Here is a 14,146-nt window from a genome sequence, read left to right as displayed (position 1 = left end):
TACTTTTTTGTTATACATTGCATTTAAATTACTTTAAAAATCTTTGCAAACTTTGTGCGATTTTTGAATAATATTTTAATTAGAGCATAAAAAGCTTAGATTAGTAACGTAGGAAAAAACTTAGAATTATTTCAGGTAAGTTCATCACAAATATTTATATTCAAAATACTTTTTTGTTATACATTGAATTTAAATTGCTTTAAAAATCTTTGCAAACTTTGTGCGATTTTTGAATATTATTTTAATTAGAGCATAAAAAGCTTAGATTAGTAACGTAGGAAAAAACTTAGAATTATTTCAGTTAAGTTCATCAAAAATATTTATATTCAAAATACTTATTTCTTATACATCTAGTTTATAAATTTTTGGTTAAAAATTATAGACAAATTCGTTGCAATTAAATTGCTTTAAAATTCTTTGCAAACTTTGTGCGATTGTTGAATATTATTTTAATTAGGCATAAAAACCTTAGAATAGGAACGTAGGAAAAAAACTTAGAATTATTAGGTTCTTATATAGTTTTTAATCAAGATTATTTCAGTGTGTCTTGTTCGTTTGTTGTATGTAGGTTTATGCTGTTGCAGAGCGGGATTTATTGGTCAGATACCGCCTTTGTTTAAAGATATATGATTTCTAAATGAAAACCACCAATTTATGTTATGAAATACAATTAAAAATATTCAAAAATACCATTGATTCTTGATAATCATCTGAGTCCAACTTTTTCTCAATGTCATAAACTGAATCCAACGATGTTAGTGGCATAACGATAGAGAGCTCGGTGTGAGTATCATTTTTCGTTTCTCCGCTGATACGGCATACTATTTTGTGCGTTTTCTTAATCAGAACTTTTGAGTCACGCATAACTTTATGTTGAGCCATGACTTCTGCCAATTCTGGAAGCTGAAATTATAGCATAAATAATAATTAAAGAGAATCAAGGTATTGCGGCTACAATTACTAGGGTTTCACAAATAACAGTTCAATATTTCACTATGCACCTTTTCTTCAATCTTAGTCAATCTAAATTCCAGGTCGATATGCTTCTGTAATATTGTTTGTAGTATCGCCATTATATTTTCGTTTGTTGTAGGGAATGTTCCTTCGTTGGTTAAGGAAGTAGCCGCATTATTCAAAACGGTACTCGTTGTATTTCAGGAGGAGTGAAAGGACGCGCTGTATTGTGCTACATCGATGATGTAGTCGTATCCCTAACGTAATCAGCTGTTTATTGTTACGACGGTAAACCAAAAACCAATTGGTTGGCTACGATACGGTTACGACCTTAGCGGCACCAATAATTGATTGCATTGATTCTCATAAGGTTGGTCCAATCAGCTGTTATAAGATTACCGATACGGTTACCGATAAAGCACCAATGTTTGCAGCTTTAGTTGACGCGATAAACGTAAAAAGCCAAAGCAAAAAGGATAAATTATGAAGAAACGTCACTCGTTACTCGCAGCCATATGCTCAATGTTTTCTAAGAGGTAGTCGCTGGATTTTGTGGGCGAGATGTGCATAAAATGTCTTCTAACTATTTTCGTGGGGTATTTGCGTTTATTTTTCCGCCTGTATTTAATTAACTAATTAATTCTCTTTCCAAAAATCACAGTTGCATAAAGTGCCTACACTGTAGGAATAAATGCGAGACAATTCAAAAATGTCCCTCTTAGAAAAAATTCGGCATATATTTTTTGATTTCTGGGAGTTACTCGCCACTCGTAGCAGACTGGTGGCTCTTATTTTATTTATCCTCTTTGCATTGTTGCTCAACTCAAGTTTCCTGAAAGCGCCGATTGTGACGCAGCCATTTTGACGAGGCCATTTACAGTACGGCATCACATCACCGCAATCAGCTGTTCTATTTGTTTTGAACCGAGGTTCCTATAGCTTTCATAATGTTGCGGACATTTTTAACAAATTCCAATAAATATGTGCCGTTGCTTCACAGAAGACAGTAAGTAAGATTAAAATTAACGAGTTACTGAATATTTTTAATTTAGTTCATAAATGACCAACAGCTATCAACACCAAGTACGGTGAGCACAGTGCTCGATGATGAAACACTATTGGATCAAGCGCACATAGACGAAGCTGTGAGAGTGAATCCTTTGTTGGCTAGAGTGTCCCCGGCACAATGGCGTAATGTACATGAAACACTCATGAATCACGGTGTCAATACGAGCAATTTCCTGCGCATTGCAACCGGTAATCCGGAGGTGTTTGCACGTCTGACACAACGTCTAGTTGATGCAATGGAATTTTGGCGCAGCTTTCAATTCACCGAGAAGCTAATGTTTTTACTTCTAACAAAATATCCAGAACTTTTAGATTTGAACGAAAACATGGGTTTACGTAAACATATTGGTTATTTGAAATCATTTGCTGGCACTAGCAAAAATGTTTGGAAATTGTTAATGAATTGTCCGGATTTACTTGAACAGTCAGAGCTACGTGTCGAAGAAAAGGTGATGTACTTGAAAGAGGCAATGCGTGTGGAAATACCTGAAATAATAAAATCAGAAGCGTTATCTAAGCCATTAGAGGAGATACGTTGCCGCCATGTCTTTCTTGAAAGACTGGGTCTATTCAAACCAAGACCACTTAAAGTAGATCCAGATGAGCCAACTAAGAATCCACTTTTATATCAAATAACCAATAAATCGGACAATGCATTTGCAACTAAGGTGTGCCATGTTACACTTGCTGAATTTGAAGCATTTAAAGAGTTGTACGCACGGGAATTGAAACAAAAACAGGATGATGAATACGAAGATGAGGATATGCAGCTAGTACGCAGGTATAAAAAGCATTGAAAAGCTCGTAGATATTTTCGTTAGTTATATGTTACATATATTAATTTAATTAAAACAAAAAAAAAACAATTGTTTTAAAATTCCGATGTAAATTTCTTATTCGAACGATTTGCACAAATTTGTTTTATCCTCTGCGTAAGTAACGCCCAATTGTCTACGAATTTGATCCTCAATATATTACAATGCCAAACTTTCTTTATGATCAAGTAAATCACTTTGTGCTTTGTGCTCTAAAATGCAATGACTTACCTCTTCTGCTTCAAAACTCAGCGCTAAGCGATTGGGAAAATATGTTGATAAATCACTTTTTGGCAATGGAAATTCTTTTTCTTCACCATTTACATCTATAATTTTCACAGGACACCAATAGTCCGGCACCTAGTTTCATTGAAAATTCCATAGCTCATATTAATTTATGTATAAACGTTTTTTATATCGTCTTTGAAAGTTCAAACCACATATAAAACGGTTTTCACTATAGAGGGATCTTAATACCAAAAAGTGGAAGAAATGCCATGCGCCCGGTAGTAAGCCGACAGTCTTGGAGGCGAACTGATATAACCACCTCAAATCTTCAAAGAACACATGACCAAGAACAGCTGTTTGGAACTTTCACCGACGATATGTTTACGACTATAAATTATACTAACAGTCATAGTGCCATCGGTTCCTTTTATAATTGCTTTATTATCGAATCGTTTCAGACTGCTAAACATTAGTTCAGCTTTCTGATCAGGTCCATAATGTAGCACAATATTAGCTTCTTCATCAACACCATCCTTATTCAATGTACCATTAGCCATGATATTTTGTGGGAAATAGCCGAATATCCACAATGCGAACTGTAAAGCATAGACACCCAATTCAAGTGTAACACCACCACCAAGACTGCGCCGCCTAAGAGGAAATACAAATTCAGAGATAAGTAATAAGTAAATGATTTACTCATCCACTCATACATCACTTACATTACACGGCCGACTTTTTCCATTGGCAAACCGAATGTGCAATTAACATTGAGCACCTCACCCAGGGCGTTGCTCTCGATCTGTTTGCGTATGTATTGATATACGGGTACACAACGTGACCAAATTCCCTCCATAAGGAAACAGCCTTTGCTATGCGAATGTCCTATCAATTGCAACGTTTGATCCTCATTCATACAAAGTGGTTTCTCACAGAGTACATGCTTGCCATGGTCCAGCATCATGCGACTTATTTCCAAGTGAAAAGGGTTTAGTAATGAAATGTAGACAACATCTAGAATGAAAGAGACTATAGTTGATACATGAAGGTAAATAACGGGAAGAGGTTTCTGACATGCATATTTTTGTGACCATACCACTTTTGTTCAATGCTTGGTTTACGTTAACCGGCAATTTATCTGACAGAAATAGTTAGTTCAAGTGTTGAATGAGAAGCGCCTGAATTACACCAACAAGATTGTAGTTAAATTAAGTGGGGGTGGAAAGGAATAGGCCTCTGAGAGATTGCTTCCAAATTTTTATTGAAATTTCAGGACAATGAGTCCTCACAAATTGGGAGATCGATCAAGCATAAATAAAACTTCAGGCCCATCTATCGAGATGTTCTTTATGTTAAAATGCACATTCGTAGTAAATTGAAACATCCAGCACCACACGACATTGACACATAAGAAAGTCGTGAGGTTAAGAGGCAGTTCAAAGGGAGTTCTCCAGACGTTTATGGCATGAATTCCTTCGAAAGCTGAGGTAGCACAACCGAGCGGCCAATGCCAAAATACTGCTCTCAGAACCGTCACGGGCTGTCTTCTTATGTCCCCAGAACACCATCTACATAATGAGGCGAGAATACTCTTAATTAGGGAGAGAAATGAGATGCTAACCAAACAATTCCTGTTGAATTCCCAGAAACCTGGTCATCCCAACAGACATGTTGTTGTTGTAGCAGTGCTTCGCCCCACCAAATAGGTGCGACCGATCACAAATTGTCATCAAGGAAACTTGCTGTTTCAACAGGGGTGCACCATAATGAGAGGGGTTTTAGAGGCGTTGTGGTTCCACATTACAATTGAAGATATGGTTGGTGTCATGTGGGGACACATTGCAAGCAGGGAAACCATTTTGTATGTCGGGGTTGATTCTGGATAGGTAAGAGTTTAACCTGTTACAGTATCCAGAACGAAGTTGAGCTAGAGTGACTCGCGTTTCCCTGGGGAGTATATGTATACTGTTCTTTGAGTACTGGATTCACTGGGCAATTCCTGGCATAAAGGTCCGACTTGTGGAGTTCACTGAGGACCTGCATGTGTTTTTTTGCTTCATACGGCTGAGTTGCCAGGTGCTGTATTTCCTCATAATGCTTACGGAGATGACTCCTTAAGCTCCTAGGCGGTGTTGGCTCATCAATCAGATGTCTGTTGGGTTGCCCAGGTTTCTGGGTATACAACAGGAACTGCTTGGTTAGCATCTCATTTCTCTCCCTGATGGGGAGTATTCTCGCCTCATTATGTAGACGGTGTTCTGGGGACATACGAAGACAGCCCCTGGCGGTTCTGAGAGCAGTATTTTGGCAGTCCTGTAGCTTCTTCCAGTGAGTAGTTTTTAGGCTTGGCGACCATATAGGGGATGCGTAGCATGCAATCGGCTGGCCAATTGCTTTGTATGTGGTAATGAGCGTTTCTTTGTCTTTTCACCAAGTACTGCCAGCAAGGGATTAGAGGATTTTATTACGGCTCTGGATTTTCGGTATAATTTCGGCTGCATGCTCACCAAAACGTAGATCCTGATCAAACGTTACACCCAAGATTTTGGGGTGTAGGACAGTCGGTAGCGTAGTGCCATCGACGTGGATGTTCAAAATGGTCGACATTTGGGACGTCCAAGTTGTAAATAAGGTCGCGGAAGATTTAGTCGGTGATAATGCCAGGTTTCGCGAGGCGAAAAAACTGGAGAGATCAGGGAGGTAGCCGTTTATTCTGTTGCAAAGCTCATTGATCTGTGAGCTTTGGGTCTGTGGCCATTATTTTGCAGCCATCGGCGATAAATAATGCCGATAAACCGAAGCAATGGGAATTCATAAACTAGTTTTTTAACCATCACTCAAAAGCCGCCACAACTATAATATTCAAGCTTATTAAGAGGTTCCCAATAAATACATATAAACAAAGTGTGATCACATTTCTGTATGAAATGAGTTTTAAAAGATCATCGCGTAATAAGACTTTGCACATTGTTGAGTTCAGTATGAAAATATATGAAATGGTCGTCGGCCCACACCCCGTTTTAGTTCCCTTTAAGATATCCATTTTGATAAAGACACAACCTGAACGTTTTATAGAGTCTTATCGATGTTGGTGGTTCTTTTCCAAATATAGATCAGGTTCGTTCCGGTAACAACCGCTAATAAGGTACAAGCCCGACCACCTCGGGAACGATATAAGATGACCACATTAAACCTTCTTGACCTAAGGAAGCTCTGCGGGGGGAGTGCGGATCGATTCGCGGAAAACAGTTGCAGATTTGAGTTTAAAAGTTATAAAAAAACAAACAATTTTTTGTACTCGAGTCTCAAAAAAAACGAAATTACTTTTGGTATTTTTTTTTTTTTTTTGAGGAATTGAAATGTAATCAATTCCTTTGCTGTGGAGGAAAGGAATTGATTACTTTTTCCAATTACTGAGGAATGTATTGGGTAATGTAATGGAATTGAATTTACCCAGCTCTGAATACGAGGAATGGGAGAAGGGAAAAAAACTCGCACGGAATTTTTGTTTAGAATTGGGCTGAATATGAAAAATTTAAACATTATTTTATGTCTATAGTTAAAATTTTAAGAGGTTTGAGCGGATATATTTTTTAAATTGGATAGCTTGGTTTATTAATCACATTTATAATTATTGTACATACATTTGACTATCGGCCCAAAAGTAGGTATAATAGAGACCCTTTATTTTAGGCTTCGTGTAAATATGGAGTTTTTGGTTCCATTACCTTATTTTCTATATTTTATAGACTTGTAGACCTACATTGACACCCTATACACCTCTATATTAGTATTATGTCTAATAAATTTTGTTCGGTCACGCTCTACTGTCTATGAGGAACTTGGGGTCGCCAATGCCTCGGATGCTAAAGAAACGTGGTTCGCCAGGGGTAGGTGAGGTTGACAATTGGGTTGGAGAAGCTAAAAATTGCGCTGGCAACCCATTCAAAGCTTCCGCAACTCACCTACGCGAGGCCAATCCTTGGGGAGTGTTATCGATGTTGATGATCCTCTGCCGGATGCAGATCCGGTACGTTCCGGTACCAGGCCCGACCATCTCGGGAACGATTTGTTATGGCCACATGCGACCTTCTAGGCTAGGAGTTCGGGTTCGCAGAGCCTCTGCTGTTAATGAAACAGGACGCGCCTGTTTTTTATTCTTTTCGTCCAGTTTTTATTTATTTATTTTACCTATTACGATATCTGGTGTAATGGATAAATATTGTGCCAAGTGTGACAAGCATTTTTCGCGTTCGGATACCCTTATTGTGCTTTGTGGTGGCTTTTGCAAGAAAGTCTACCATCGTTCTTGCTGTGAAGGCAACTTTTCAGAGTACGACGTGAATTTGCTTATGAAGAACCGCCACCTAAGTTATATGTGCGCGGATTGTCTAAACGCCTACGGCAAGCTTTGTAACGCCTATGACGCTGTGTTGGCATCCCATAAAGCTAAAATGCAGTCCACAATGCTTGCCTTGGACCTTAAATTTAAGAATTTGTTTGCGGAGATGGCTGATATGAAAAGTGTCATCAAAAAACATTTTAAATATAATGAAGACGACTCTAACAAAAACAATGAAAGGTGTGTGGAGGTGATGGCTGATGGCATAAATAAAATAAAAAATGTTGTTACCTCTATCACTAATCCGAACTCGTTGAGTAGTGGTAATGTTAGTTGCGTGCTCAAACCTTATACTCTATCGATTTCACCTACACTAATGCAGCCATGTATACATTGCCACTTGCTCCCCCGATCACCTTTTTATGCAAGTCCAATTTCTGTTGATAACAATAGTGAGCCTTTTTGCGTACACTCAGCCACCCCCTCGCATGATTTCAATACACAAATGTCTTATGCTAAACGATTGACAGCACCTGTTAATACTGATGATATTCTCAATACAACTGTTATCCCCAGTGCTGCTGCTAACTTTGCAATGTCTAGTAAGAAGAAGACTCCAGCTTCAAAAAACAAAGCGAATGCTGTTGGGAACAGCACTAATTCTGTCAATGCGGATGATTCTGATGGTGTTAATGTTCCTGTATCTGTTAATACTGCTGATATTCCCAATACAACTGTTAACCCCAGTGCTGCTGCTAACATTGCAATGTCTAGTAAGAACAAGACTCCAGTTTCAAAAAACAAAGCGAATGCTGTTGGGAACATCACTAATTCTGTTTATGCTGATGATTCTGATGCTGTTAATGTTCCTGATATGCAACCCAATTCTGGTAATGATTCGACTGCTGTAACAACAACCGTAATCGCAGCCCCAATCACAGCCCCTGTTTCTGAATCGGTTGCTTTAGAAACTGGTGCTCCTAGGGAGGTGACTGCTGTTCCCCCCCGTAGGTCCATTTTTGTATCACGGCTCCACGCATCGCTAACGGAAGCTAATATATCTAACTACGTATGCTCAAAGCTTGATGTTGAACTTAACAGCAATATTAATGTTTATAAATTTAATTTTAAGTCTGGGAGAGAGATCTCTTGTTTCAGAATCTTAGTTCCTGACACATTTTTTGATAGGGTACTCGATTCTACTTTCTGGCCGAAGCACTCTGTGGTGCATTTGTTTACTAGAAAGTCGAACCGTGACCGCGCTACTTTAAATGCACCAAAAAACTTGCCAGACAACACTCCAGAAGTGGTACAAACTTAAATTATGCCTTATCAAACGTAAATAATATCTCACTTAGTATACTTTATCAGAACGTTAGGGGGTTGAATACCAAACTAACGAAAATTTTTCTGCGGAGTCATGAGAGTTCTTATGATGTACTCGTTTTTACTGAGACTTGGCTAAAACCAACAGTTTTAATGCTGAAGTTTTATCGAGTTCGTTTCAAGTGTTTAGAAAAGACCGACTGGCCAGAGCTGGTGGAGGTGTGTTAATTGCCGTTCACACTAGGTTTTCCGCGGAGGAACTACATTTTCCTGACATTGAGGATGCTGAGCTTCTTTGTGTAAGAGTAAAACTTTCCTGAACCTACAAATATTTTATAGCCAACTACGTTCCCCCACAATCTGACATTTCCTTATATTTGAATCATTCCTCAATAGTGAAATCTGTGTGCAGTACTGCCAGGGCCTGTGATTCTGTCACTGTACTTGGCGATTTAATCTGCCATGTGTGTCATGGAGTCTTATCGATGGGAAGCTAGTCCCTACTTCTTCTCGTGCTATCGACTATGATTTCTTAAACGAGTTTGCAGATGTTGGACTTTTTCAAGTTAACAACTTTCAGAATAAATTCGGTAAATGCTTGGATTTAATTTTCTCAGAAGATTCAAATTGTTTTGTAAATCGATGTGACCCCCTTGCCCTGTCTGAAGATGTGTATCATCCTGCTCTCGCGATGTTTATGGAATCTTACAATTTTTCTGAGCGTTCCTCCAACGTAGTGCGAAAGACCCCTCACCGATTTCTGTTTAGAAAAGCCAATTGGTCTAAAGTAATACTCGAAGTATCGAGAATAAATTGGCCTGAGTACGATGGGGATATTGATGACAGTATATCCCATTTTAATAATGTATTATACGGAATATTTAAAAAATTTATACCTACGTCAGAAACCACTGCTATATCATCATCGGCTTGGAGCACTAAAGAATTGAAACGCCTGAAAAACCAGAAGACGCGTTCATTCAAACGTTACAAACTTTCTGGATCAATGACTGACTATGCGGCCTACTCAATTTTACGTCACAAATATAACACATTGAACAGAATTTGTTACAAGAACTATATCAGTAGGATTAAAAGCCAAATTTTTGTCAATCCTAAGTCATTTTACAGCTTCGTTAATTCAAAAAGGAAGATAAAAGGGTTTCCTTCTACAATGAAGCTAAATGATCAGATTTCCAACGATAGCTTCGAAATTGCTAACATGTTTGCAGATTTCTTCGAATCTAATTATTCAAACACCTATGATTACCCGCCATCGAATTATCCTTTCAGATTGTCTCCGGATTCCCAGGCATTCCCATATATATGTACTGATGATGTTTTAACTCATCTGGAAAATCTAAAAATTTCTTACTCTAGTGGTCCGGATCATATTCCTTCGGTAGTGCTGAAATCTTGTGCTCGATACTTGTATCGACCTCTAACCTGTTTGTTTAATGCGTCCCTGAAGCAAGGGGTATTCCCCAAGAAGTGGAAAGAATCATTCATTATACCACTGCATAATAATGGAAGCAGAACGTGGGTTATAAATTATAGAGGAATAGCCAAACTCAAGACTATTCCTAAGCTATTTGAATTGATTATCACAAAACAGATTGCTTTTAAAGTATCTTCATTAATTGACTTTTCACAACACGGCTTTTGCAAGGGCAAATCAACGGTGCCCAACTTGCTCGAGTTTACAACCTTTGTATCCAAAAGTTTTAAGACTAATTGTGAAGTTGATGTTATTTATACTGATTTTAGTAAGGCATTTGATAAAGTTTATCATTCTATACTTTTATTCAAACTTGATCAGTTAGGATTTCCTCCTTTGCTTTTATCTTGGGTTTCTTCTTATGTGAGGGAAAGAAAAAAAACAGTTATATTTAATAATTGTTGGTCTCGGTTCATAAACGTAACTTCTGGTGTTCCCCAAGGCAGCCATCTTGGTCCGGTTTTGTTCCTGTTGTTCATTAATGACCTTCCTAGTGTTCTGAAGAGCTGTAAGCCGTTGATGTACGCTGATGATGTCAAACTTGTAATGCCCATCCGTTCACCCGTGGATAGGGCATGTCTTCAGGCTGATCTGAATAGTCTTGGTGACTGGTGTAATGTAAACGCCATGTCACTAAACCTACCTAAATGTAAGTTCATGTGTTTTACAAGGAAGTCTTTCCAATCCCATGATTATGTCATTGGCGACTATGTAATCAAGCAAGTTACTAATTTTATTGATTTAGGCGTTACAATGGACCCGAAACTCGATTTTAAACTTCATATTGAATCTTGCGTGAATAGCGCGAAATGTACTTTGGCTTTCGTTAAACGTTGGTCTAAAGAATTTAATGACCCATACGTTACAAAAACTCTTTTTACCACATTGGTCAGACCTACTTTGGAATATGCTTCAATAATTTGGAATCCGCGTTATCAGGTTCATTCTGACAAGCTGGAATCGGTTCAGAAACAATTTTTGCTTTTCGCTTTAAAACACTTACCATGGGATCCTTCTAAAAATCTTCCCCCCTATTGCAGCCGGTTAAAACTAATACAGCTACCTACATTGCAGAGCCGCAGGGAGATGCTTGGTGTCTTATTTATTGTTAAATTAATAAGATGGTCATTAATAGTCCATTTTTGCTTGGTGAAATTAAGTGTAACGTTCCTATTAGGCCATCTAGACATTTTCAATCAATTTTTGTAGCTACATGCAGGTCGAATTATGAAATGCACGAACCACTTCACTGTTTATGTCGTGATTTTAATAAACACTGTAAAAATTTAGACGTCTGCGACTCGTTTCTTGGTATTAAAAAATACCTTTTAACTACATTAAATTTGTAATTCGAAATGAAGCAAAGAACGCTAAACCGTGATATACTGTTCAACCCTCTGTTTCAAATTTGAAGTACCAGTTTGAAACTTTTTTGCAAAATTGCGTTGTGATCATTATTTTTATATGTATGCAATCAAATTTACTCTGTATAAATTCTATTCTGTATATATTTTACCTACTATTAATTTTCTTTATTGTCAATTTCATAAATTATTATTTACTAGCTCCTTCATGAGCACATTTTAACACATTTTCAACATTTTATCTTTTGCGTACTTCTAATTTTTTAATTGAAATTGTCAAGCGTTTAATTCAATACTGTTTAAATATTGCTTTAAAATTGATGACTGCTTATGTTGTTTATATCGTGTATTACATCTGAGATTTAAGTGTCGGTATATTTGGTCTGTATAATTGTCTAATTTGTAGACTGATAAATAAATAAATAAATAAATAAATAAATAGGTGAGGTTGACAATTGGGTTTGGAGAAGCTATGGTAATTCTTTACTTTAGCTCATAACTGCTAAAACTCGTCCAAAAATATTGTGAGGTGTCAAAAACGCGTTATGAACCCAGGACCACGAATCCGAAAGCGGAAATTAAATAATTAGTTTCTGTCAAAAGATATTTCCAAAACCGAAAAATGGCCCTGGGGAGTTCCGAAACCGGGGGTGGGATCCAAAGTAATTTTGCGCAGAACACCTTTCCTGGGTGGGTCCAACACCCGTTTGGAGACCAAAACTATATCTGCGCAAAACACTTTTACCCAGCTTTTCTTGTGGGTTCAACAAAATCATCAAAATTACAACAACCGCATGAAAATTTTCTAATTTGTGACCCTGGGCCCAAAGCACGTCTTTTGACACCCCTACCGATAATTTTGCACGAGTTTTAGCAGTTGTGAGCTAAAGTAAAGAATTACCCTATGATTTAAACAAATTATATATTTGAAAAAATGGAAACAACTGAAAATGGTACACGAATACCACTCTCATGATTTGCCCAAGTGAATCTGATTCTCAGGCTCCAAATAGTATTTTTTTAATATACTTGTGCATTATTTTTTTTACAATGTAGCTATTGGTTACTGTTAATTATACTTACCAACAAAGGCTTTTAACTGATAGTCAACGCCAAAAGATTTACCCGTATCGCCAGGCGCGGGTTGTAGTGACACAGAAACTGGACAATAAGGAGGAACTTCAAACGTTCAGTTTGTTGTGGCGGATATATTTGCTCATGCGCTAAATACAAGTCTTTACGAAATGTCAGACCAAGCAGGTCCAAATCCTCACGTCCATATCTGAAAGCGGCAAGTACTTGTCCAAACACCTTGCGATCTTTTTTCGGGATCGATGAAAACTACCCCGTCGATAGGATCAACATGTGAAATGTGGTCGACGAAATCACGATGGGACTTTTTGGTGGTAAAGTTCCTTTAAACTTAATTCCTATTTTGGAATTCTTAGAAATATTGCAATCACCACCTTGATTGACCCACGGGTACCTCCGTAACGGGGGGTGGAATCCATAGTATTTTTGCGCAAAACACCTTTCTGCGTTGGCGGCCTTCGGCCGCGCTTATAAAAAAATAACCCTGGGCTACGCCATGCCAAGTCCGGGTGTGTGGTATAACCGTGGCTACCGCCACGGTGATGCACAATTTTTTTTGTGGGCATGAACACAACAACAACCACATGAAAATCACCAACTTCAACTGCAAATATCTCCGCCAAGATAAAATTTTTACTTTCCGCCTTCGAGTTATTGTTCTCGAAATTGATACGCGTCTTCTGACACCTCTCTCGTTATTTTTGGTAGCGAATTAAAAGTCCACCCCTCAACTAGACTATTACCATAGGGAAAAATATTCGCAACGACCACCTTCATCAAAGCAGCGATAGTCACATTTTTCGCAATGTTCATTTATATACAAAAACAATTACCCCACCTGATGCTGAGCGACAATTTTTTCTTGGCTTTCCAATAAACATGCATTAAAATACAACATAAATTGAAACATTTTCTCCACAACATCTTTTCCACAATCACAAAAGAAATTGCATGCACGAATTGAATTATTCACTCTACGCAGATGCTACCAAAAATGCAATAACCTACATCCATTAAAACTCACTTGATTTTGGTTCCTTTGTGGAAAATATAAATGCAAATACCGTAGCGCACACAACAATTAATTTAAATTTAGTTTTTATTATATCCGAAATTATTTGTTAATTAATTTTTTATTACTCTGCTGTTGCGTTTCAAGCTGAAAATAACAAATGGCGGATTCGCAGAAAATTTTTGTGACGTATTTGAGGTTACATAGCATGTAAGAAAAGGCAAGCATATATGTATCGGGCATTTCAATTAGGCCATCTAATTCTGCCATACTAACAATTGTGGAACAATGTGGGATATTTTGTTGTTGGTCGCCATCTTTGGTCACTAGATTTTTGCTGGGTGATTACTCAAAACTTAGCAACACTTAACTTGACTTAGAAGTCTGTTGAATTTTGATTTTCTATGTAAGTTCTGAGTGACGTTTACATTTTGAGATGCCATGTGT

General features: G+C 37.7%; 2 protein-coding genes across 2 annotated transcripts; one reads left to right on the top strand and one right to left on the bottom strand.

The window, feature by feature from the left end:
• Window positions 1-1,526: 1,526 nt before the first annotated feature.
• Window positions 1,527-2,819, top strand: LOC137238375 (transcription termination factor 4, mitochondrial-like). Its single transcript, XM_067763280.1, has 2 exons — window positions 1,527-1,550; window positions 2,007-2,819. Exons 1-2 carry the CDS (start codon window positions 1,527-1,529, stop codon window positions 2,817-2,819), a joined length of 837 nt encoding a protein of 278 aa, XP_067619381.1.
• Window positions 2,820-2,946: 127 nt separating this feature from the next.
• On the bottom strand, window positions 2,947-13,846 carry LOC137239318 (trans-1,2-dihydrobenzene-1,2-diol dehydrogenase-like). Its single transcript, XM_067764480.1, has 4 exons — window positions 13,712-13,846; window positions 3,788-4,079; window positions 3,470-3,716; window positions 2,947-3,197 (listed from the first exon to the last, which is right to left on the bottom strand). The coding sequence occupies exons 2-4, from the start codon at window positions 4,027-4,029 to the stop codon at window positions 2,997-2,999; spliced, it is 690 nt and encodes a 229-aa protein (XP_067620581.1). The 5' UTR covers window positions 4,030-4,079; window positions 13,712-13,846; the 3' UTR covers window positions 2,947-2,996.
• Window positions 13,847-14,146: the final 300 nt, after the last annotated feature.

This window comes from Eurosta solidaginis, chromosome 1, assembly GCF_040869045.1.
Source record: "Eurosta solidaginis isolate ZX-2024a chromosome 1, ASM4086904v1, whole genome shotgun sequence".
Classification (NCBI taxonomy): domain Eukaryota; kingdom Metazoa; phylum Arthropoda; class Insecta; order Diptera; family Tephritidae; genus Eurosta; species Eurosta solidaginis.
This window is presented reverse-complemented; position numbering and strand designations above follow the sequence as displayed.